This window comes from Biomphalaria glabrata, chromosome 9 (assembly GCF_947242115.1).
Source record: "Biomphalaria glabrata chromosome 9, xgBioGlab47.1, whole genome shotgun sequence".
Taxonomy (NCBI): domain Eukaryota; kingdom Metazoa; phylum Mollusca; class Gastropoda; family Planorbidae; genus Biomphalaria; species Biomphalaria glabrata.
This window is the reverse complement of record NC_074719.1, coordinates 17782308-17809191: the sequence shown is the minus strand read 5'-3', so window position 1 is coordinate 17809191 and position 26884 is coordinate 17782308. Positions and strand designations below refer to the sequence as shown.

Genomic DNA, 26884 nt, shown 5'->3' with positions numbered 1-26884 from the left:
TTGTCGTTTGCATTTTTTTTTTATAGAAGAGGTTGATTTAAATCAAAACTCCCTGGTAGGAGGTTTTAAACTCAAAACCCCCGGTAAGCTGGTATGGGATTTCAAACTCAAAACCCCTTGGTAGGGGGTTTTCAATTCAAAATCCCTTGGTAGGGGGTTTTAAACTCAAAATCCTCTTGGCTGTGCTAGGGCAAGTGATGGTTTAGTATTAAAATTTCACCTAAAATAAACAAAATTAAAGTAAAAGATCAGTCACTAAACTCCGGCACCACCATGAAGCGCCACCCCCCCCCCCCCCAGCTAGGCCCATGATACAGGTAAACCCAACATTTTCCTTCACCCTCATGAGTAGGTTTGGCTATGACAATTAGGGTGTGTGAACACGTGACCTTTCTTCCTCCAATCATTTTGTCATGTGCCATCTAGTGTGTGAATGTGAGCTCCTAGTATCTGTACTGTGTCTAATGCAGATCTGCACTTCATTATGACTAGATAATGACTCGTAGTGGGGATTGAAATGAACTCTATAATATATATCTACAATCTAAGACACTTGAATAAGTAGGCAAGACGTTGGTTAAGGTCAACAGGATGCTACATCTGAACACTATTCACATACAAAATGACTTTCTTCAAAAGTAAGCCTACTCCATCACACAAATCAAAAGATACTCCCCATGTCTTGCTATCAGCATTGATAACTCTCAAAATAAAGCTTTTAAGTTGATAGCAGATAAGCCTCGTAAGGTAAAAGTAGAATACGAAAAGAAAAATCTTTGGACTTAACACAACGTTTATTTATGTCTCCCCCCCCCCACCCCCACCCAAGTTTCTGACACTATATAGCTACATAAGACCATCTCTTGAGAAGTCCGCTTTAAAGAAATATCATATTTTGTAGCTTAGACCCATTTGTACAACACAATACGAAAATCTTTTTACAATAACAAAATGTACACTTAAAAACGAGAAAATCTTTTTCTTTAAATGCTTGAACCCACAATAAAGCTTAGGCTTTACATTCATTGTAATTGTAACTATTGTTTGGATCACTTGTGTAATTGAATTTGCAACAGATCTAGACTAACAATAATACATCTGTGCAACTTTGTATTCGAACTTTGAGTACAAGCCTCCTTAAGCCAACACACTAACCAATATGCCAACAAAGAGCTTATGAAAATAAGTTTCATAGTTTTATTTTATTGTTAGTACAATACAAAAACAAAATTTAATAAAATACCCAGAAAGACACAGAAAAAGGCACATTCCTCGTTTCATATTCTAGGAAAACTTTGTACAAATACTCCTTCTTCCTTAGTGCTATTAGAGCATGGAATGGGTTGCCTGAGCTAGCCAGGAAAACCAGTGACTTTGCAGAATTTAGATCATTGGTTAATATGCATGACGCGTAGGATGTAATCATCTTTTTTGAAGTAACGTCTGTATTATATAAGATAAGAGAAATAACGTGTTCAAACTTTTTATAAGACACAAACAATAACCGGAACATAAAACTCAAATTTTATTGAACCTTAAAACATAACAATCAAAAGCGTTCTCTGGGATCCTCTCAAGTCAAGAAAACAAAGAAACTAGAATACTAAATAGTAAAGTAGCAATAAACATAAAACACTGAACCATAATTTACATATACATAACCTAATCAAATACTCATACAGGTGCATTTCTTATTCCACAATAATAAAGGCAATGTCTTCGATTCCGAAGATCAAGGATGAGTGCAGTCTTTCTATGACTACACAAACCGTTTGATCGTCTTAAGAGCTGAGCCGAAGGCTCTTCGAGCTCTAAGTTTGAAAAAAAAAACCTGTTTGAGCGTCAAACTCAAACTGTAAACAAAAACAAACCTGTGTGAAGACACAGTTCTGTCTGGAAGAGACCCAAGTCAATGCCTATGTAAAGCATTGCTATTTCCGATGCATCTGGTCCCCGAGCGCATGGGCTAGACATGGCCGAAGACCGAGTACACCGGGAACCTCCGACATTTTCCTATGTTGTACCAAGCTAACCGTGGGGGACTCGCCATTAAAGTAACGGTCCCTTGAGGAACGGCGCATGGATTTTCGACAGTTTCGTGAGGGCTCTCTTTCAAATTCGCTCCATGCAATGGGTCGACTCTCGCCTACCCGTGGTCACCCTCACGGGAGTTTTGTTTTGCTACCCATTTAGCCTAACCACTTCCTCCAGTGGCCGTTTCCACACGAGCGCCACGATGAGGCAGAGTAGCATGCTCGTGACTACGCAAACCTTGTTGATGTCCAAGAGCTGAGCCGAAGGCTCTTCGAGCTCTAATTTTAAAAAAAAAACTTTTTGGACGCCAAACAGTAAAAAAAAAAAAAACCTGTGAGAACACAGTTCTGTTTGAGAGAGACCCGAGTCAATGCCTATATAAAGCATTGCTGTTTCCAATGCCTTTGGCCCCGACGCATGCTTGGCTGCACATGGCCGAAGGCCGAGGGCACCGGGAGCCTCCGCCATTTTCCTTCGTTGTACCAAGCTAGCTGTGCGGGAACCGCCATTGATGTAACGGTCTCTTTGAGGAACAGCGCATGGATGTGGGACGTGTTCGTGGGGACTTTTTTACAATCCCGCCCGTACAATGGGTGGACTCTCGTCTACCCGTGGGCATCCCCACGGGAGTCTTGTGTTGCTACCCATTTAGCCTAGCCACTTCCTCTAATGGCCGTTTCCACGCGGGCGCCACGATGAGGCAGGGCAACGTGCCCGCGACTACGCAAACCTGCGACCTGTATAGTTCATCCGTATACTAGGGGGGGAAAGTACACGTTTTCGTTATTCCCTAATACCATTAGAACATGAACAGAGAGTTCAAGTCTCCAATTAGCATATACGACTAGGTACAATTATTGTTATTATTATTATTATTATTAAACTTAAATTGTTAATACTCAGAAGTACCCAATGAACTTATTTCTGTAAAGATATGGTTCAGTGGATATCTACCGGAAAACTTATCGCTTTCATAAAATAGCATCCAAGCTTTTCAAGATGCCAAATAATATGATTTTCATAATTTTTTAGTAAGATGTAAACGTGACGGGCATACTCCAGATAGACAGACTACATGAAACTAATAGCGGTTGTTCCACTTTCGGGATCAGTGAAAATGAACGCCCCCCCCCCACCACCACCTCCAAACTTGTTACATTGTTAGTGTAGTTTGAAAAGGAATGGACCTCATTCACCAATCGTAAACAAACAACATTTAGCCACGTGGTGCTTTATCTCTTCTATATAATTTACGATCTCATGTTTAATTCATGATGGTTGTCACGTGACAGTTTTTTTTTTCATTGTTTTATCAATAAGATCACGTGACTAAATGTTGTTTGTTTACGATTGGTGAATGAGGTCCATTACTCGTCCTAATTTTTGCGCACCAATAGATAGATCTAGATCTAAAAGCTAAAAATAACCAGTTCAACATAGTCACTTCTGCCTGAGAGCGCACTTAAACCATTTCGAAAGGAAAGGACGACTCTTTTATCTCATCCGACATATTGACAAAAGGATTTTTTTTTTCAATTTATAAACTAGATCTAAAAATAATTACAGGTGATTACTATATTACTTTCAAATATTTTAAAATCACATTTAGATCACTGTAGCTCTTACTTAGCCTATATACAGACTATTACTATTTACCGTGTTTTCGAGTCTGAAAATTTAGACTATCTTAATTAGGAAGAGTGCAGTTATTCATTTTTGCATTTCTCTCCAGCCTGCGCTCACCGCTCAGTATTTTAAAGTGGTGATTGACTTTCGCAGGCCAATACCACTCTTTACACTAAATGTTGTTCACAGTAGCACATTTAGGTCATTGGTTAATATGTATGACTAAATGCATAACGCGTAGGACGTAATCATCTTCTTTTTGGAAGTAACGTCTGTATCATATAAGATAAGTCAGAATGAAACGGCTGTAGCTCTAGAGATATATGGTAAACTTCATGTCAACATGACATCTCTTGAACTGATTTCACCACATAGTTCACATACATATCTAGATCTAGACATTCTAGAGTCTAGTGTGCAATGCCAATGTGAATATGCGTCTAGAAATTCTTCTGATATGACAACTAAGAGATTCACACTAAGAGATTAACAAACATTATACGATCTATATTTTTTAAATGTTTATTTTATCATAGTTGCGTTAGTATAAACATAACGAATCTCCCGATGTTATGAGGTAATATAGTATATAGTGGTCTGTAGTTCCACTGTTACTGAACTTGACTCGTAGACTGCTTGTCCAATCACGTGGGCATTATATTTCTGGGTTGGTCACTACGAAATCATTACTTATTTAGACAGATCCCCACGCGCCGTTCGGCGCATTGGGCGGCAAGCTCCATAAATATCTCTCAATGGTAATGTCTGAAGCCTCTGCTCTGAGGTCCTCCATGAAAGTGTGGCACCAAGTTATACGAGGACGCTCCTGTTTGCGCTTTCCTCGTATTGGACTCCATATCATTGCATATCTTGGTATTATGGTCTTGCCATCATTGGTTATTTGTCCACTTGATGTCCACGCATCTCGCAGATCCCAAGGATGTCCAGACGGTAATTCTTTTAAAAGCTGGGCCAGTTTACCTCATTGGTTCAGGATTCTTACATTCCATGTACCAATTAGAGTTGGTTTCTTTGCATTGAATTGCTTGCCATGCATCGGGCATTGGACGTCCTGTTGGATTTGGTCCAACACCTTCATCGGTGTTTATCCGCCTTCGCCGCATGTAAATTTATCTTTATATTAAATTTGGCCGTTTCTGAAACATTAACAAAATCACAATTCATGTAGAGCAAAACATAGATAGAAAAAGAAGCCTAAAGAAGGAGAAGAAATTTGGGAATCCTCTATCAAGAAGTGTAGTACAATTACTGATCTGTTCCTCGTCAATTTGGCAAAAACCGATTTAAAAAAAACCTTGCCGAATCTTATGATGATTACGTTCACGAAGGGAAATTCGCAAAATCCACGCTTTAGAAACAATATCCAATCCACTAGGATGTAGACTTTAACCCTTATATTCCAAATATATGCATAGGGATTTTCCATTACGATGCCTTCGATCAAGTGAATGGCTTGACATCCTTTCATAAAACGGTGATGTCTTGTAACAAGTGAATAGCTTGACATCCTTTCATAAAACGGTGATGTCTTGTAACAAGTGAATAGCTTGACATCCTTTCATAAAACGGTGATGTCTTGTAACAAGTAAATAGCTTGACATCCGATCATAAAACGGTGATGTATTGTAACAAGTAAATAGCTTGACATCCTATCAGAAAACGGTGATGTCTTGTAACAAGTAAATAGCTTGACATCCGATCATAAAACGATGATGTCTCGTAACAAGTGAATAGCTTGACATCCGATCATAAAACGGTGATGTCTTGTAACAAGTGAATGGCTTGACATCCGATCATAAAACGGTGATGTATTGTAACAATAAAGAAGCTGATGTTGACTTACTTGAGTCGTCATTAACAATTGACTAAATATAGCTGACAAAATCAAACACTGAACAAAAATGTGGGATAGATAAAAACAGGACGATGACAGTTGCGGCGATGATTGTATGGAAGTGAGAGCAAAGAGTGCAGTGCTGTCTAAAAAGGCTGTTTCTGAACTTTAAAGAGTTACAAATTATTGACAGGAGCGTATTTGGTAATCCACATCCACAGCTAGGAAACCTTCTCCCATATACCCTTCACCCCACATCGCAGCAAAAGAGATAGGACCGCGGTGGAAAGCATTTTGTGGGCCGGATCGTATGGTAGGCCTAATACCCAGGCCGGTTTTGAAACCCAGTACGCCCCTGATACAACGGAAACAAATGTACTTTTTATAAAAAGTATGTACATAGGCATATATTAAATGACAGTACTTCAAGGGAAACTCCGATGGTTTTGCCAATTTTTGATATATGTGTTTTGATTTAGGCTACATGAATATATTCTTTTTTTCTTTATTTGCAATAATAACTTAGTAATTGGTGTTTTTCTGACGTAATTTTCCTGCGCATCCAAAACAGTCAGACATTCACCGGGTTTCTATGTGACGTCACACTAGCCTACTAATTTAATCTATTGACTTATTGTATAACGGGAGACCATACAGAAAAGTTAACATTCTCGTAAAAGAAACATACCTTTGTCTATGCAGTTAGATCTAAGATCTTGTAAACAAAGAAAAAATGCGTATTAAAAGTAGATTTACATGCTTGACTAACCACGGCGGTCTGTATTTTCTCGCCAGATCACTCAACACACAACAAACACTATCGCTTGGTTGTCTTGTCATGACCGACTACACGTAGTCTCGACTAGCCTTACACTGACCAGTTTTTTCGAATTAGTCAGACACACATTTATTTACTTCTTGGGAAAGGGAGAGGCTTAGATTACGGACACGACATGGCCTAAATTGTGCCGATGTGCCTAAACTCAAAACTCTAACTCTTATCTTAATGCCTTTAGATCTACCTATACATGTATATATAACTTTACCATAGCTCTGGAATAGGCCGTCACTAAGCCCAAGAGCCTGTAAGAATGAGGCGATACGATTGGTTAAATCTAGTTTCCTTTTCAGTATTGTTGAACCCCGTTTTTTAGCGGCCCCCGAAAGGGGAAAAGACGCTATTAGTTTTGTGCAAAATGTCTGTCCGATTGTCCGTCTGTCCGTCCGTCCCGTTTAGATCTCGTAAACTAGAAAAGATGTTGAAAATTCGACATCACAATATTTTAGACCATTCAAAGTTCTGATGCAACGGCTACTTTTTTTTTTTCTGAACGCGAAAAATCTAATTTTTAAAATCAGTTATGCAAGCAGTTTTTTAAAGAGAAAAAGCTAATTAGTATGCATTATAAGTTAGACCTAATTTAAAATGAATAGTAATCTTATAAACTTCATTTTTCTGAACATTTTTTTTATTGCGGAAATTTTTTTTTTTTTTTTTTGAGGATTTGAATAAGAGATTGAGCCTTTTCAAGACAATTAGATCAATTAGAAGACATCAGTTAGGCCAGGGGAGGCGCGGTGGCTGAGCGGTAAAGCGCTTGGCTTCCGAACCGGGGGTCCCGGGCTCGAATCCTGGTGAAGACTGGGATTTTCAACTTTGGAATCTTTGGGCGCCTCTGAGTCCACTCAGATCTAATGGGTACCTGACATTAGTTGGGGAAAAGTATAGGCGGTTGGTCGTTGTGCTGGCTACATGACACCCTCGCTAACCGTAGGCCACAAAAACAGATGAACTTTACATCATCTGCCCTATAGACCACAAGGTCTAAAAGGGGAACTAGTTAGGCCAGGTTCACATTTAACTTTACATTCACTTACACCTATCCTTTGATCTGCGGGACCGTTGGGGCACTACACAAGATCTGTTAACCTTCTTTCTCCATTCTTATCTCTCATTTGTCTTTGATATAATTTCATTTGGGTGTTCTTTCTGAAAATATTGAAGCCTGCCTTGGTGGACCTCTTCGGGGGCCGATTTTGAGTTTGTGTTTCCACACGAACTGTCTATTGTAACCTTGTTTTTTTTTTTTTTTTTGTTTTTTTTTTGAGATGTCAAGAATTTACTTTCTAAATTATGTTTTTAAGCATTTAAATAAAAAATGGTAAAATGTTTACTATTACAACTTTTTACGCAGAATTCAAATATGTCAATAAATCAAATTTGAAAAACCATCGGAGTTTCCCTTTAATTAACCGAAAGTGCCTATGAAAGTAAAATATATAGATTTATTATTACAATTTTTCTATTTGGTATAAATAATTTTGGTTTTAATTTCATAAAAATGACCAAAACGTTACACCATATTTAGAGCTATGCACTATTGGACGGCATGTGGATGAGTGTGTTACAACGCAAAGGACTGACCACTTGACGTTTGATAGACGCGATATGCCCTACTCTTTGATTCCCTGGATCTGAGTAAATGCATTGATAGAGTGTTACCATACAAGAAGGAAAATAGTTGGGGAATTGTTTTAAAAAGGGAAACTACAGAAACAAATAGTTCCGACAATGAGATTTATATTGTACTAGCCTCTAGGAACAGTGTAGATGAGTTAACATTAAGACATTAATTACACAACCAAATCTGGCTTAGCTTTCTGTATTTTTTAAAGAGAAAGGAAGCGGCTTTTTTTTAAATTTGAGATATTTTAGATTTATTATACTAAGAAGAAAGCATGCAGAAGAAACAAATCATAATACTGTAGTAAATGTCAAGAAACTGATGTTGCAATAATTTCTTTTGTAGTTCGTGCAAATATGAGGAGGAGGTCTATAATGAAGATTATGATACTAGAAATTGGTTTTAGAAAGTTGTCTTGTTAAAATATTAATTGAAATACTTTCTGTAACACATTTATTTATAAATTATTACATATTACTGAAACTAGTAGCTTAATAATTAGGCCTACTATTTAGATTTTGATATATTGATGTGTGACTGAGTGACCATAGAAACCATTAACATCAAGCATGTCATCACAAATAGCTTAAATCTTTTAAACTGAACACCAACTTTGTGTAGATAAACTAAACTTTTGGTTGACTGATGAACCAGGACAACTCGAAGGTCTATCATCCATTTTCACTTCTCCACCCCCACCCTTGTTTCCTCAAAATATACCCTATCTATCTTTGTGTGGACCGACCAGTTTATTCCTCTAACAGAGCTATTCCTCTAACAGAGCTATTCCTCTAACAGAGCTATTCCTCTAACAGAGCTATGTTTCACATTCTGAGACGAGTGACACCGTGTGTCCTGAAGGTGAAGCCTGCCAAGTGGATATCGGGCCATGCTTTACCCCGAGACACGCTCATTCCACCAAGGACCAACTACTCTGGCAAAGCTGGGGATGGTGAAGGCAAAGGAGGCGGCGGTGGTGGTGCTATCAGAAGTGCTGGAGGAGCATTTGGGAAAAGACAGGTAATAAAAACAAAAAAAAAGTAACATATTGAGTTCGTACTTTTTTACGCAAACTCACAGGCGGCCCTTGTGGGCTCATTGTTTCAAAAGGGTAGGTTTAGATATTTTTGAACACAGACGAATTTGGATGAGAAATGAAATACAATATTGCGCTTCCTTGTTGAAGGATGAAAGTTTCGCTAGTGAGCTGTCAAATTTTTTTTTTTTTTTTTTTCAGAGCGCTTTTAATCTTTTTTTAGGTCTAAATGTGACAGAAAAACAAACAAATAGTGACTTTTCCCCCTTTGAAGGCTGCTCATGTATACTAAAGAAATTTATCAGAAAAGTGTGTGTGTTCAATAAAAATTATTTCTAATTAGATCTATATCAAAAGTGTAAGACAAAGGATAATACGGATATTATTATTATATTTCATGGAAAGAGCAGCCTAACACAAAGCGATATATAGACTTTTTGATTTCACGAAGCTTGGAGCTATTAGTTTTCTTAAAGAAAGAAATTTAATTTCATTAATTGTTACATTGTAATTGTCGTGCAAGAAAATGTATAACCAAACTTTCGTTATAGCGTACGGACCAGGTTACTTCCACATCATGAAAACAGGTTTTAAAACACGAAACTTGTTCTTCTCTCTAGGTTACCCAAGAGGAGAAATATTTTTACGATGAAGAGCAGAAACAGATCAAAGAAATGAAAACGAAGCTGACGGAGATGTATCGCAAGCAATTAAGTGAACGCGAATCTAAGATCAGCAGCTTGAAACGGGATTTAAAGAATGTCCAGTAAGACTTCTGTGCTTTAGTTCATGTTCACTATGGGACTGTGTGTGTGTGCACTGTACGGAGTATCACTATGTGACTGTGTGTGTGCACTGTACGGAGTATCACTATGTGACTATGTGTGTGCGTACTGTACGGAGTATCACTATGTGACTGTGCGTGTATGCACTATACGGAGTATCACTATGTGACTGTGTGTGTGCACTGTACGGAGTATCACTATGTGACTATGTGTGTATGCACTATACGGAGTATCACTATGTGACTGTGTGTGTGCACTGTACGGAGTATCACTATGTGACTGTGTGTGCACTGTACGGAGTATCACTATGTGACTGTGTGTGTGTGCACTGTACGGAGTATCACTATGTGACTGTGTGTGTGTGTGCACTGTACGGAGTATCACTATGTGACTGTGTGTGTGGGCACTGTACGGAGTATTGTGGGGATTGTATTGAGTTGTGTGTGATGTGTCTGAAAAGTGTGTGTACAATGTACTGTGTGTAGCCAGAGGCGGCGCAAGGCGTAGGCATTGCTAACAGTACGCCCGCAAAGCAACTTCTTCAATAAACTTGTTATATATTTACAAAATAAATTTACAAATTGCGAACATAATTGTATCAGTTATCTAGTGTATCTCAACTCAAGAGAACAGGCTAACCTTTTACCAGTAGTAAGATGACGTACATTGAACTGCTGCAGCTTAAACTCTTCAAACATTTTAGAGACATCTAGTATAAATGTATGCTTCATCTACGCTCTGGGTTGCCATTAATTATTAATGCTACCATCTTAAGGCCTCTGTGATTAGCTTTATCTCGTGAAGTATGCTCTTGATGCTACTTGCCAGCCTGCTCGTGAAGCATGCTCTCTGCGTGAGGTTTAGAAGACGTAGTAATCTTTGTTGCTGAAGGAACGCCTGAGACTTAGAAACGTCATGTCACGTGGTACTGTCACGTGGTACTGCTAGTTTAAAGTGACTCATAACAAAAATTGAATAAAGATATGTTGTGTTTTTTTTGTTAATTCCTTGTTTATGTTTTCCTGATTTAACAAGGGATACTAGCAGCAGGCACAACATGGAAGAAGAGATTAGAGTCTTGGAACAGGAAGTGAAGACCCTTCAAAAGAAGATAGCTGAACAAGACTAGACATGAAGCACGTGACTCTATTGAACGAAACCGTATTTTATACTTTGTTATAAACGTGCTGTGAACCTGGTAGCTATTTACTTGTGTATTCATGCCTACAGAACTAGCCATTTGGTAGTCTGTGTGTGATTTTTGATTATAAAGTCATCTTTTTATCTAGGTCTTTATTAAGGACATTTTGAACATAGTGACAGATGGAGAAAACAAGTAAGAGAGAGAGAGAGAGAGAGATTTACAATCTAGCATGTAATTTAGATAGTAGATTGTGATTATAGATGTTTGTCGAACTGTTCTTCAAAATAAAATTTATAACGAATTCACGGATCATTGATTTATTTCATTTTGTCTTTTTGAGATTCCTTAGTAAAATATGTCACTTCATTATCAAAGGCTGTAAATTAGAAAACAGTATAAGAGAATTATTCAATAAAATTCTACATGAATGTTTTATTTTAGACCTGACACCGAGAAGAAATAAAGAAAGTCTCCATTTTTTAAAGTTTTAAAATAATTTAAATTTGCAGTAGATTTTATTCTAAATAAGAAAATTATTATTTCAATGGACTAGATCTAGATTTATAGCTTGGTAATAGCAAATTAAGGGAGGTAATTTTGACACCTAAAGATGCAGATGTAAATGTACCCTGGACGTAGATGTGTTCACCTGTTTGTCTTGTGTGTTAGTGCAAATGAAAGTCTAATTGGAATAAACCAAAAAAAAATACCCCTTGCCCCCGCGACAATGGCTTTTTCTGCATCAGAATTTATCACATTGAAATCTTTTCAGCCACGTGAAATTCTGCAGCCTTTCCTTGTCTTGAGACCTGGAAACATTGCAATATTTAAATGACTTTTTTTTTGACAGCATTTAAACATTTGTAACCGTAGGTCTCTAAAGTGAAAAATAATCTCAGGCTTTCTGATAATATTGAATTTATATTGTAGATCTTAAGATAAACTGCTTTCAAATAGCCTTGCTAAATTAACGCGTCCTACTACTTGAGGTTTTTTTCGTTTAGGTAATAGTCACTCGCCTTTGTCATTTCTCTAGTCAGCAATAACTGTTCGCCTAACTGCCACATCCATTTGCGGGCCGACATCTTCAAAACTGTATCTATTAGGCCTATATCTAGCATTTGTATCAATAGAACTAAAATCTAAAACAGCAAACTCTATTTGTTTTTATGATAAAAGAAAATAGTTTAGCTTTATAGAAGTAAACCTATAAACATGACATACAAACATAACATAAAACACTGACCTTTTATATAGATTTAATACAATTGATGTTAACATATCATATACGAATCCCACAATTCCTATAAACATAACATAAATAAGTTCTGTCGACATAAGTCCCAACCTCAATGTAATAATGAAACAAAATGGCAACAGTCGGGCGCTAGCCAAGCAGTAGTGAGTAGACCTAGATTAGTTGGACATGAGAGAGTCCTAGAGATATTACTGTGAATTACTTACTCAGGGAGCTTTAGTATAAGTCAACTCTTGTAATATGAAATTTATTATTATTATTGAACAGTATTATTGATAGCAGACATCGTAATTGACATCTTGTATTATTTTAACATACTTATGCTCCCAATTCACATTTTTATTTATTTGGAGGTGCATATTTTAAATCTTGTCTAGGGTGGCCAAAATTTAAATGTATGCAATTGTGAATTCACTATCTATAGTTGACATTGATTCAACATATCTTTTCATATCTAAGGCGATCTGTCCAAGTCAGCAGTATCTGTGTTCGTGAGCCTCAAAGATCATCTGTCCAAGTCAGCAGTATCTGTGTTCAAAGTATCTCTCATTTCAAAGATCATCTGTCAAAGTCAGCAGTATCTGTGTTCAAAGTATCTCTCATTTCAAAGATCATCTGTCCAAGTCAGCAGTATCTGTGTTCAAAGTATCTCTCATTTCAAAGATCATCTGTCCAAGTCAGCAGTAACTGTGTTCAAAGTATCTCTCATTTCAAAGATCATCTGTCCAAGTCAGCAGTATCTGTGCTCGTGTATATCAAAGATCATGTTGGTCTCAATCATAACACAGAACACAATGACCGAGATGTACACTAAAATGGCCACGATGCCGTATGCTGGGGTCAGGGTCCAGTCAAAGCACTTCATTGAGCCCCAGAGGTACATGATCGTCAAGAGAAGAGTCATGACAGTGAAGACCATCCCCTCGCTGTTGATGTGAGTACCAGTCCTGGTGATGAAAATGGCGTCGATCAGCCAGGGTACCCCTGAAAGATTCAAAGCAACCCACATTGAGTAAACCATTAACCCACAGGATGACTGACGAGTCACAGAAACAAATATCAGTTTCATTTCACGTTGTAAATTTAAGAAAGTTTCATAAGCCACAAGGGTCTACGAGACTTTATACAGCAACGTAGACTTCATATAAAGTCAAGGCAATAATGACGGACTATCTTTTATATGCGCGCATGTATGTGTGTAAGTCTACTTGTAAAGTCAAGAATAATAAACTAGGAGTCCTTCACATGAATTTATCTTTATGTAAATGCAGAAAAAAAAAGATTTTTTAATAAGTTTTTCTTGGTACCAAAATAAATTGTATAACATCACTATGAACTTTGAGCTAATATAGATTCTGAATATAATTTGAAACAAAGATACAATAAAATACCAACCACTAAATTATTTCTGGTCGAGTTTTTTTTAAGAGCACCACAATATTTTAAAACAAGATAATTATTTTCTCTTTTTTACTTACGCTGTACAGCTGATCTCAAAAATGGCTCTAACAATTTCCCTAGAAATTTAACAGTTGATGTATATCGCTGAGAAAAGAATTACTAGCTCGTTGGTCGCACGGGGAAAACTCTAGTTTGACCGTTATAATTTTTCAAAGTAAAAAATAAATAAATGTTAATTTGGCTGGAGACTATATCTAGGTCTAGAACCAACATGGCGTAGTCAGTATTACCATAATTATGCGATAACAGTAAAGGTGAAGTTGCTTCAATTTTATTGAATTTTTTAAAGCGCTGCTTATATTTGTACGTCAATCTAATATAGCCTAGATTACAACTAGATTCTATATTTAGAAGTAGATCTAGACTAGATCTTATGAGATCTCAATCATAACTCTAAGTCCAGTGTTAGATCTAGAAGTCCATATAATGAACATACCAATAAATAATGGTAAAAGTATATTGTCCTCAGTGGCCGAATAAAAAATGCATATCCTAAGTTCTAGTAGCAGACGGTGTTACGGGTACGATACCAGAATTGAATCAAAATTATTTTTAGAATTATTTCAAAAATTATTTGTGTAAATTTGAAGTTTATTAATGGATGTATTGTCTTAAAAAAATTAAATATTAAAAGCAACTGTTTTCTTGTTATATATATATATATATATATATATATATATATATATATATATATATATATATATATATATATATATATATATATATATATATATATATATATATATATATATATATATATATATATTATATATATATATTATATATATATATATATATATTATATATATATTATATATATCATGGCGTAGCCAGGATTTTTTTCGGGGGGGGGGGGTTGGAGGGGATTTTTTTCTCCCCCCCCCCCCCGAACCCCCCCAACCGCGAATTTTTTTAAAATATGTATTTATGTGTGTGTGTACATAATCTTTATTGCATTCTGACCCTTCTTTCTTTCGGAAGACGTTTATTGTGCCCTAGAATAAGTTCTTCCATGAGTTAACGGAAAAATTGTAGATTCCCCGCCAATACTAGCAAAGGGGTCTGGGGGAGCTCCCCAGCGCGGGGCGAAGCCCGCCGCCAAGCACTATTTCTGATATTGAAAGGCAACAAAATGCATATTCTGAGGCATTTTCCTGCTAGTAAAAAGTTTTATTTCAAAAACCTAATGTGCCTTACTGACTTAGACCCTCCCGCGCCGTTCGGAGCTTTTGACGTCAAGCTGTTTCCATAAAATTCTGTCACTGGTAAAGTCTGAAGCCTCTTCCCACCTGCCATGAGGACCTCAATGAATGAGTGGCATCAAGTTGTACTAGGATATCATTGCAACTCTTCTTATGCGTAATTCATTTTGTCGGAGAACATGTCCCGCAAACCTCATGCGTCGCTCTCTCACAATCTTACTAAAGGGTCGACTCCCAGTTCGGCATAGGATTTCCTTGATTTAGACCCGATCTCTATAACTGACTCCTAAAATCTCTTAGCTATCGTTGTTGAGCCACATTTAGTGTTTCGGCAGATGACTATTCACTGCAGTTTATTAAGGGAGCCCTGCCACTGGTAAAAATGTGTAACCTCTCTTGAATACGCTCTTGGAATTAAGTGACTGTAGTTTGCTTTAGATTTTATATCGAAAAGAGAAGTTTTATCGTCAAAATCATCTGTTGGGGGTTTTCCACCTCAAAATGCTCTGTAGGCTCAAATAATTTTAGTGTGTGTGTTTAGTGTGTAATTTGCTTTTTTTTTATATTGAAGAGATATTTTTTAGCATCAAACCCCTCTGAATATATATATATATATATAAATAAAGTTTTGTGCTTGAAAAAAAGCTTTATTTATAATATGTCTTAATTAATCTAAAAAATAAGCAAATTGTTCCACTAAATACTCAGAATGTGCAAAGTGTTCCGTTAATGAAAAAAGTTTGAGAAACGCTGCTTTAGAATTTTTCTCAGATTTGTGACTCTATATCTTCTGAAACTTACCTAAACACATTAGAATGTCAAAGACATTGCTACCAATTGCATTCGATACGGCCATGTCCCCATAGCCTACAAACAAACAAATACAAGAATAAAGGCCGAAATCAATGCAGATCTCAATAACGCTAGTGACAATATCGATATAGTTGAAAGATCCAATTACCATCTCTTGCTACAAAGACACTGGACAATAGATCTGGTACGCTAGTTCCAGCGGCTATTATGGTCAAACCTGTTATGGTACTGGGAATCTCCCACACATCACCTAGTTAGAAAGAAAATAACATATTACTCTACTGTTTTAAACGTGTTGCATTTGTCTTTATTGTAGATTAAGCCAAGCACTTCTATTACAAATACATTTCAAATAAGGAGAGCACCACCCATAGAAGTTCTATCCATCGAAAGCACAGACACTTATGGACCCATTGAGCACCAGTCATGTTTTACATGTTGTGCTAAAGACTGTGTGTGTGACGACTTAGCGTCTCTTAGCCTCCATTGGAAGAGGAACGCACCTCTTCGTACAGTGTTCTGCTGGCGTTGTGCTGTTGTTGCCCCCTTTTAAGGATAAGTAGTTTAATTAGGGTTACTGGCGTCGCTGCTAAATTTTTGATAGAGCGGACCACACATTTATTTGTTCGGTTTTTAGTTGTGTTTTAAAGAGAACTGGGACTAGAACATAGCTTAGGGCTTTTGGGGGTTTGTTGGCGACTTTCCCACAAAGAAATGGATGTCGACTGAAGACAAGGGGCAAGATTGGCTGTATCATATGGAAATTGCGCTTACGTATAAAATTCTTAGTTTATGCTAATAAATGTGCATGATTATTTTATATTAACATACATTTGCTAATTAACTGTTTGCATTTTCATCCAATATACTTCACTAAACAAGTTGCTTGTTTATTACTGCCTTGGTCAGTCATTTACACGTTTAACAGTTTAACCATTGCAACTATTCTACTTTCGTTAGCTTGTTGTTGTTAGCCGTTGATCCCCTAGAACCAGAGCATCTTAGATCCCAAGCCTATAGAACCAGAGCATCTTAGATCCCAAGCCTACAGAACCAGAGCATCTTAGATCTCAAGCCTCTAGAACCAGAGCATCTTAGATCTCAAGCCTCTAGAACCAGAGGATCTTAGATTCCAAGCCTATAGAACCAGAGCATCTTAGATCTTAAGCCTCTAGAACCAGAGCATCTTAGATTCCAAGCCTATAGAACACGAGCATCTTAAATCCCAAGCTTCTAGAACCAGAGCATCTTAGATCCAAAGCCTCTAAAACCAGAGCATCATAGATCCCAAGCTTCTAGAACCAGAGCATCTTAGATCTTAAGCCTCTAGAACCAGAGCATCTTAGATCCAAAGCCTCTAGAACCAGAGCATCTTAGATCTTAAGCCTCTAGAACCAGAGCATCTTAGATTCCAAGCCTATAGAACACGAGCATCTTAGATCCCAAGCTTCTAGAACCAGAGCATCTTAGATCCAAAGCCTCTAGAACCAGAGCATCTTAGATCACAAGCACCTAGAGACCTAGAGCATGAGCATAATCTCTAACCCAATACCTATGTGGGCACTAAAATGTCACGTTCAAAGTGTGTCTACTACAGTGCGTCTCCAAACAAAACTAAGTGTCTAACGGCATCTTAGATCCCAAGCCCCTAGAATCTGAGCATCTAACATCCTAAACCTGTAGAACCTGAGGATTTTAGATTCCAAGCCCGACAGGAGGGTCTGTGAGGAAAAAAAAGGTGGATTTTCTATAAGGTTCATGTTTGCATTCTATGAAGATTTTTATTAAAAGTATATTTCATAAATATTCATGATTCTTTTTTTTTTATGTGTTAGAATTCAAACTCAAAATGGATCCCTGGTAGCGAAATAAAGCACCACAAAAAATCTATTCTAACAACACTGGCTAAATATTATTGTAAAGACTTCCTCAGGTCTGTTGCTTTGCTAGCAATACATGCATACTGTCAGGTAGCAGACTAGCTGCCGGCAGTAACCTTAGCAACTATCTCCGCCTTTTTTCTAGAAAGTTCTATGACGGAAGTGCTATGACGTCATAGGGAGCGTGGTTTGACGAGAAATTGTTTTAGCTGGGCTAATGGTAGACAAGTCGCATAATTTTGAGTTGTACAATCAACACATTTGAGTCTATTTTATAACGAGCTCAGAAGAAGTTATTCAACTTGTACTGTTTCATTTTGTACAATATGTATATTGTGTTTGATTCCTATTTCCTGAATTAAAGTTTTTGTATTTTGAATTAAAGGATCTTCGTTATTTGAATTTCGAAAGATATTTTTGTGTCTATATGTGAATCCCCGGCATCACAGAATGTTCTTTGAGTGTTTAATAAAGATCAGAGATAAAATTCTTCAATAAACCAAGCACTAAAAGAGCATTGTCTATATCAACACAACACTATAGTAGCTTTAAGTCATCTTTACATATCAACAAACAAGCTCACACTATAACATTCTGACACCTCAAGAACTTCCCGTGACACATACTAAACGATATTTCCGTGGCTATGGTTGCAATGTACACCTGCCATTGTATGCAATGTACACCTGCCATTGTATGCAATGTACACCTGCCATTGTATGCAATGTACACCTGCCATTGTATGCAATGTACACCTGCCATTGTATGCAATGTACACCTGCCATTGTATGCAATGTACACCTGCCATTGTATGCAATGTACACCTGCCATTGTATCTGTTTACCTGCTAAGGAAACCATCCAAACCATGATGTAGCTGTAGAGGCTAATGTAGATCACAGAGAGAGTGAAGGACAGAAGATAAGCCCTGGCCCTCCATGTGCCCTGGAAAAATAAGTGACCGGATGGGTCATCACCATTAGTAGTCTTTTTTTGTTAAATTGTGTTTTATTACATTGATTTATATTTCCAACTAGACATATATTACCCGCGGGTTTTTTGTTTGCGGGTTTTTTGTTTGCGTATAACAGTCGATAAGTCACTGAGAGTGGTTTGTAAACAATTAAACGAAATAATAATGTTATAAGTAAAGCGAATGCGTAAATGTAAAAATAGTATGAGTTGTGCCAGGGGTGGACTGACTGTCCAAATCGGCCCGGGCATTTCTATGCAATTCGGCCCACAAATTCTATATCATATGATGGGCATCCATTTCTAGGTCTACCTGTCCTCAAAGTCATTGTGTCAAGTTTGATAATGTATTAATATGCATGTATACAGTGAACTCTACATCTTTATTAGAAATATAGACATTATGCTACTTTTTAATCGCTAAGTGTGTAGGCCTTAAAAGTATGAAGCCTACTAGTAGCACTGTCTACTTATGAGGGCTATTACATTATTTCGGAAAACGTGTTAAATTAAAATGGTATTACACTGTAGAGTCTGTGAAAGCTTTGCTTTTAAACACAACGCTCAGAGCTCAGAGCGCCTTTTTTATAAGAGAATAGTATAAAACCTTAAACAATTTCTTACATGCCATAGTGACATCGATGCGGCCATTTCGGTTGCTCTACCGGTCCATTTGGGTACCTGCCCACCGGGCATTTGCCCAAATGCCCATATAGCCAGTCCGCCCCTGAATTGTGCTGTCAAAATAGCCAATCGACTTACATCCATTTTTTCAAATAAAAACATTTGCTCGTAGGCCCACATATTGTTACGAATCTCACTATCCAGGCTCTCTGCAAACTGCACCATACACCACCAACTTAAAGAACTTGACAAGTCAGGGCTCCAAAATAACGTAAAGGTTTAATGTCCATAAATGAGAGCCAATACTGTACAATTGGCAGCACGTAGAACAGTACAAATAGCTCTGCGATAACAAATATCTCTCCGATAACACCGTTCCGCCGTATCAAGTCTTGCACTGGCCTCTCCGTCTCGTTCCGGGCTTGCACTGGGTTCAACAGTTCGGGACTGACTTCACACACTTGGGCTCGTTGTGTCGGACTCGATCACAGACCAAGATCAAGACGCCGTTCGTCTCAACTGTACTTGACAGTACTCCGCACTGAACCGTCGTAATGCTCCGTACAGAACCACACCGTTGAACTGTGCTGTAGTCGACCGTGTTTTGAACTCCTGTCGTGAACCCGCTTTCTGAACCGTCTTGACTGCGACATCTCCGCTCTTATATAGGGTCCCTACTGGCCTTCTAGAACCGGACAGAACGCCGCTCGACGTTTCTAGGTGGTCAGATGACTACAACTCTCGTGACGCTAATGAGCTCTGTTCACGACGGCGATTCTTCCCGAACCCTCTTGTTGACTCGTCTCGGCCGATCGTCGTAACTCGTCACGGTTGACTGCTCGTCTAGCGCTGGCCTGGGGCGATTTGCGTCGGCTGACTACACTCACACCACTACCCCATCTGTGCCACCACCAGGTTTATAACAATATATTTGATTAAAATTTTAAATGAATAGACTTAAATTTGTATGTTTACGTGTTAAAGACTAAAGTAGATCTTGAGTTAGACATAGATCTAGATCTAGAATCTAGATCTAGAGTAATCTAGAGTTAAATATTGGCTTGGATAGAGTTCATTTTGCACGTGCGCATGCGTGACCTTTTTAATTAGATGTACGCGAATGAATAAAACTATTTGAATATATCTTAACACAGCTTCGCAGCTTTAGCGAACGAATGCATGAAAAATGCATTAGAAAAACAAATTTGAATGTTAATTTGATTAAAATATTAAATGAATGGACTATAATTAGTATGTTCATGTGTTAAAATATCAAACTATATTTGCGAAGAGAAGTTATAACATCTTAGAGTTTAATTAGAGTTTTAGACCTAGGAGTAGAAAGATCAAGATGTGTAACATTACGGAATTGTCTAATGAGAGAATGCTCATCAGGAATTCTACATTCACAGATATAAGGATCGAATTTATGTAAAAAAAAAATGCTTTGAAACACAAATTTGAAGGTTAATTTTATTAAATACTGGTATCAATGGACTATATTTTGTATTTTTATGTGTCAGAATAAAAAACTATCTGCGCAAAAAGTTGTTATTAAAATTAGATTTAGATCTAGATCCTTTCGATCTTTTCTATTGTAAATATGGCCTAGATCGATGAAGTTATAATGCTTTCATAGAGCTGGTCAACTTTTTTTTTGAGGGTCTTAAGTTTGTTCTAGGGCTACAATACATACACTACGGTCTAAGTTGGTACCCAAGAAACCTTTCTGCCAAGTTTTATCAAGATTGGTGAAACGGTGTCGATTTCTATACGGGGACATACATACATACATACTCCTCACATTCTATTTTATATATTAGATAATGATGCTGTATTCCTATTTGATTTCAAAGTTGAAAACTTACCAATAGCCGGCTGTCTGGTATGGTATAGGCATGTAGGATGGTGGTTGGCAAAATAATGATCCAATAACACCTGTCATGAAAAGAGCTCGGAAATCGTAAAGGATTCTCATAGCCACTGACAACAACTAGAAAGAGAAAATAAAGGGCATTATGTATCAAATAAAAAACAACAAAAGGGCATTATGTATCAAATAAAAAACAACAACAATCACACAATAATCTAGACATTAATGGCACTTCTCTTTCTAGCTATTAGCTGACATGTAGCGGGACAAGTAGTGTGTGCTTCTACCATTTTAGAGACTACAAAAAAAAAAAAAATATTACGAAACAAGCAAAGTATATTAAAAATAAGCACAGCAAAAAGCATTTGTAAGAGAAATAACTGCACATTTACTGGCCTCGTGATGCTGCAAGATTTAATTCCCTTTTTATAAAAACCAAAATTAATTAATTACTATTAATTAATAATTGATTAATTAATTTATTAATTCATGTGTTGTCATCGACAGTGAATAATTGTGCAAAGTTTCATCTTGATTCGAGAATGGTAGTGAAAGAAAAAAAACGTGCAAAAGAATCCAGACAGACAGACAGACAGACAGAGTCAACGAATATAAGTTTTGTACCAATAACTTACAACGTAGAAACTGATACAAGAAGAAGGTAGATTAATAGACTAGATGTCCAATGTATGTCATATGGGATATTGGTCGAATACAAAACCAATTCAAATCAAATGTAACTGACCTTTGTCTTTTTTATGGAATTTTATATCTTCCTCTTCTACTTCTACTGGCTCCTCCAGGGGGGCTTCCTTGGGGGCCTCTTGGGGGGCCTCGCTGGGGACCTCCTCGACTATCTCTGCTTTAGGTTGTTCGTTGGGGTCTGCGCTGGTGCCTATCGTGTTTGGTACCTGAGCCTTCATTCGCTCCTCCAAAAGCTTCATGCCCAGCTCCGTCAAGCTAACTCCGCGGGAGAAGCTCTTACCGATAAAGTCCTGTGGGTTCAAACCAAGCCTCTGGACCTCGTGAACGCCTGTGTTTGTCAGCATGGTCTTGTTGTCTGAGATTTTTGAGATACGGCTGTGGCGCCTAGCGTCAAGCATAGATAATCGTTTTCTAGAAGAAAGACATACACATAAGAAAAACATTGAATAGGACAAACAACGACCAGATAGTTGAAAGATGATCCAAAACTAAACTGCTCTCTCTTCCTATGTACAGAAACTACTAGAAACATACATAACGGAAACCCTGGATTAGAAGTTTCCTAGTTGAAATTTTGTTATATCATTATACAGTTGCATAATCAATAAACAGTATATCTTTTTTATTATATGTGCAGATATTAAGTTTTTGTTTTACTATTGGTTATTGAAAGGGAATTAAAACTGAACTAAATCTAAGTTTAGTAAGTAGATTTTAACCTAACACAACAATGATTTTTTTTAAAAACACACAAATACATAAGGATGCCTGTCCACTTTTGTCAAGATGTGTTCAAACGGAACAGGAACAGGACATAGAAAGGTCATGAACACCTTTATCAGATTGAAATAATCCACTCTCCCGTACGCCTCAGATCTGTGTCAGCGGGCTTTGTCAGTGGTCTGTGTCAGCGTGTTGTGTCAGTGGGCCCAGGTTCAAGAAAATAAAAGCGGGCCTCTTCCTTCTCTTGGAGACTCAAAGGCTACTGGTGTGCCTCTAATTGTCATGGGTTCGGTCGCAATGAACCCCTTAGAGCCATGGATGCTGCACTTCTGGTCGTCAAAAGCGGAGGATTCCAGCTCATCTGGCGCCTCCGTGAAAACGTCCATTAGGGGAATCGTATAGGCGAATAACGTTTGCGAACTTGGCTCCCAGTGGCCATCCACGGTATGTCCTAGCAACCTGCACGTGGTGAGGAAGAAAGGCTCACATATCAAGCATCTTCAGCCACACTGTTCCAGAGTAGTGATGGTGCTCCCACAGAAGGTAGCGTTACATCATAGGAGTGTGCCTTCGTGGGGCCTTCGACTAAGAGAAGAAACTTAAGACGTAGACTCGAGGAAATCTTTCTCATGAAAACAGATGTGCTTACATGATCACCTTGTTGATGGGGGGAGAGGGGTTGATGTAGAGCCTCATTCCTGGCCACCGATGAAAGCCTTTTCGTTGGTCATAGGGTCATACACGGGAATATTTCTCCACCCTTAATGGCTACTTCACTCAGGTCGCAAAACGATAAATACAAAGGTGGCTTCATTTGTAGGTCGTGTCCACCATTGTGACCTCTCATTACATCTGGGCAAAAGGTCGATGTAACTTAATTTTAGAAAGCTTATATCAACTCACTCTGTCTATCTGTCTGTCTAGTAAAATGTTTGTACACGTTATTTCAGCATTCACAGATATATGTAGGGTTCGTCCCCTTAGATGATTAGTAAAGAAAAGTAAAGTTCCCCTTTCAGAACTTATGGTCTATAGGGCAGATGATGTAAAGGTCATCTGTTTCTGTGGCCCACGGTTAATGAGAGTGTCATGTGGCCAGCACAATGAACAACCGCCTTTAGTTTTCCCCAACTAATGTCAAGTACCCATTAGAGCTGGGTGGACTCAGAGGTGCCCAAGGATCCCGAAATAATAATCCCAGTCTTCACTAGGATTCGAACCCGGGACCCTCGGTTCAGAACCCAAGCGCTTTACCGCTCAGCCACCGTGCCTCCCCTTAGATAATTGAAAGCGTAATTTCTTCAACACAAATTCTCGGATCAAATTGAAACTTTAAACAATTATTTATTGTGCCTAACAAAATAATTTGTCAATTAATATTTGGTAATGTATTATTTTGTTTGATGTCGAAGAAGGGAAGTAGTTTTTAAATTATATTTGTAAGTGCAGAGTTCTTTCCCTTAGATTATTATTTATTTTTTTTAAAGGATTTTTATATTTCGCTCATTCAATAAATGAATTAAAACAAAGCTTAGATTACAAGGGAAGCTACTTTTTCTCCTGGTGGCAGTTCTCTCATGTACACAAACAACAAGACAGCGAGAGAAGGAAAGGTTGCTCCAAAGTACATTTCACCTTGATGATTCCATGCTCTCCTCTGTGGTTCTGTCATCGACCACGTGATGGGCCATCATGAGGTGTGTGCACCACTTCTCTAGCTTCGTGTTGAAGAACATGGTCACAATGTATAGGACGTAGGCAGAGATCATAGCCAGAGCCTCGACCCTGCAAAACAAATGACACAGAGGCAGCACACAGGTTAACATTAAAGTCAGGCTTAGGACTAGGAATGCAGGACTGTTAGTGCTGAGATAGGATTTGTAGTTATTGCTTTTTCAGTTACAGTCTCAATGGTTGCGGCTAGGTAACTATTCCTACTTGTGTGGATTCTCATAGAATCGAGACAGAATCTGCTGTGACTATTGTTAGGCGCTTCCACGCTGTGCATTATGCAGAAAAGTCAAAGGCCATGATACGGAGATAACACTCCTATCACGGACTCAAAGAACACAGGCGAAAGGCCAATAATATTTAGACGACGCTGGTAGTGAATGTCGAACAAGAAGTTTAATAAAAACAACAAGCGACCCGCGGCATAGCATACGCCGCTATTTAGTGACGGGTGAACACTTCCTGATGAAACAGTTGTCCCAATGCGGTGGGTTTGGGCAAACGACAGTGTGCGCATGTCTGGAGAGCGAGGAAGGCGCCGGTTCGGGCGTGAGGGGGGCAGGAGGGTAAGAGAGTTGGCTTGCGTGCGTGGTGTTCCACATGGTTGGCCGACGTAGAAAATTATATATACAGAGATAACGAAGGGAACCGTCGAATGTCGTTAAGCTAAATCTCTAGGCTCATAAAAACACTGCCTCTCTTTATAGCCGTTATAAGTAGTGCGTTTACATTTCGCTATTCTTCCTAAAATCCTATTCTTGTTTTTACTAGTCGCGTCATTGTCTCTAAGTCAAAACTTCCCTCTTATTTACTAAACAAATAACTCATTCCTAATCGTGCCATAATACTATACAGCCAATTCAAGAGAGGAAAACCTTACCGCCACAGTTTGTGTGTGAGAATGAAGCTGTCTTTATGCAATCAAAAAAGGGATGCTTTGGTGATGATATATATTCAGTATTGTTTTATAAGAATTTTTTTCTTTCGTAAACCGAATCCTACAATGTAACACATTAATAGTTTTAAGTCATTCGACTGACCAAAGTGAGGGACATGCTCAGGAGACTGCATACGAGCTGGAGAGACGAAGCTGTAGTTTAAAAACTAAGTAGTGTCCTATGTTAGGTTTGTATTCAAACTAAGTAGTGTCCTATGTTAGGTTTGTATTCAAACTAAGTAGTGTCCTATGTTAGGTTTGTATTCAAACTAAGTAGTGTCCTATGCTAGGCATGTATTCAAACAAAGTAGTGTCCTATGTTAGGTTTGTATTCAAACTAAGTAGTGTCCTATGTTAGGTTTGTATTCAAACTAAGTAGTGTCCTATGTTAGGTTTGTATTCAAACTAAGTAGTGTCCTATGTTAGGTTTGTATTCAAACAAAGTAGTGTCCTATGTTAGGTTTGTATTCAAACTAAGTAGTGTCCTATGTTAGGTTTGTATTCAAACTAAGTAGTGTCCTATGTTAGGTTTGTATTCAAACTAAGTAGTGTCCTATGTTAGGTTTGTATTCAAACTAAGTAATGAAATGATAACGACTAGAATACCAATAACATGGCTTTATTCGACAAAATTAGACTACAGTAAACAGTAAATGAAACCAGCACGTCTAACATACCACTGATGCAGTCTATACACACACACACACTGGACATGAAACACACACAATGGCCATGACCTTCAGACACGCTGGACGCACGCAGAAAATCAACTCAGTTACACTACAATCACCCCGCCTAAAAGTTATAGGAACATAAACATGTAAATAATAGTGAAGGACAGCGATATAAGAGGCCTTAGTATCCTTACAGAATACTTACAGAGTTACTCTATTGAAAAGCATTGTATAACTATAAACAAACACGTTATACACTATAAAATTATCAGTCCCTAAGTGTCATATTATGCATACAAATATTAAGACCAGTTGTCTTGAATAATAATGTAATAAGTAATACAATACAAAAAGTCACTAGAAAAGCTATACACTATAAAATGATCAGTTCAAAGTGTGTCATATTAAGCCTACAGAGACTTAGTTAGAACTTGTGATATGGAAAAATAATTAAATAAATGTTAGACCTTATAATTAGGTCTGCTCGTTCTTGGTCTTAGGTTATATCTACCAGGACCAATACTGCCGTCGCTTGGAGTTGGTGACATCGGCGGCTCTCTAACTGAAGACTCAGCCCCTGTATTTACTTCTTCTTGATGTCCATTTTCCCCTTGTTGTACATGTGTGTTAGGAGTAGCCATTGGTTCTATAGTCACATGGTCAGTAGGCACCTGCATCTGTGTTATAGGGTTTGTCTCAGGCTCAAAGTCTTCATGTTCCATATTTTGATACACCTCTGATTGTCCCTCTCTTGGAGCTGGGGCCAAATGTCGCAATGACACTGTTTCTTCTCTTCCATCAGGAAGTCTTACAATGGCATACTGTGGGTTGCATGTAATTAAGTCCACAGCTATTGTACCATCGTCATATTTTGATGCACGGACTCCCTTTTTTAACAACACTTTTCCTGGTTGAGCTAACCATGTCGGGAGTGATTTGCCGAAGGTGGACCTGCGATAGAACTTGAATATTCTCTCGTGAGGTGTCTCGTTTGTAGCGGTACACAGCAGAGAACGAAGAGAGTGCAGGGCTTGGTTTAACGCCTGCTCCCATTTGGAAACCGGGAGTCCTTGAGTTTTTAAGGCCA

At 38.0% G+C, this 26884-nt stretch overlaps 2 protein-coding genes across 8 annotated transcripts in view; one reads left to right on the top strand and one right to left on the bottom strand.

Annotated features, from left to right (window-relative positions):
* The first annotated feature begins 3445 nt into the window (after positions 1-3445).
* Positions 3446-11254, top strand: LOC106079669 (ATPase inhibitor B, mitochondrial-like). 2 transcript variants are annotated; one of them, XM_056042919.1, is made up of 4 exons: positions 3446-3600; positions 8796-9000; positions 9637-9782; positions 10837-11254. In XM_056042919.1, the coding sequence occupies exons 2-4, from the start codon at positions 8800-8802 to the stop codon at positions 10928-10930; spliced, it is 441 nt and encodes a 146-aa protein (XP_055898894.1). In that variant the 5' UTR covers positions 3446-3600; positions 8796-8799; the 3' UTR covers positions 10931-11254. The 2 variants fall into 2 exon arrangements, with proteins under 2 accessions (XP_055898894.1, XP_055898895.1); XM_056042920.1 differs by having other exon boundaries at positions 3468-3600; positions 8779-9000.
* Positions 11255-12190: 936 nt separating this feature from the next.
* The window catches only part of LOC106079670 (sodium/potassium/calcium exchanger 4-like), a 31659-nt gene continuing 16965 nt past the window's right edge, over positions 12191-26884 (bottom strand). For 3 of the 6 annotated variants that reach the window (XM_056042175.1, XM_056042174.1, XM_056042173.1), the window contains 7 exons: positions 24091-24240; positions 21773-22143; positions 21023-21147; positions 18404-18503; positions 15828-15929; positions 15668-15733; positions 12191-13187 (listed from right to left, as the gene is read on the bottom strand). In XM_056042175.1, the coding sequence (XP_055898150.1) occupies positions 12934-13187; positions 15668-15733; positions 15828-15929; positions 18404-18503; positions 21023-21147; positions 21773-22143; positions 24091-24240 (1168 nt within the window). In that variant the 3' untranslated portion in view covers positions 12191-12933. Of the gene's footprint in view, positions 13188-15666; positions 15734-15827; positions 15930-18403; positions 18504-21022; positions 21148-21772; positions 22144-24090; positions 24241-26884 lie in introns of those variants that run through there. The other 3 variants (XM_056042176.1, XR_008779911.1, XR_008779910.1) reach the window with 3 other exon arrangements.

Excerpts from the sequence above, each read along its gene's own strand:
- LOC106079669 (XM_056042919.1), top strand. The coding sequence starts at position 8,800 with ATGTTTCACATTCTGAGACGAGTGACACCGTGTGTCCTGAAGGTGAAG. Across the intron at positions 9,001-9,636 it reads GAGCATTTGGGAAAAGACAG|GTTACCCAAGAGGAGAAATA; the intron begins GTAATAAAAACA and ends TCTTCTCTCTAG. Across the intron at positions 9,783-10,836 it reads CGGGATTTAAAGAATGTCCA|GGATACTAGCAGCAGGCACA; the intron begins GTAAGACTTCTG and ends TGATTTAACAAG.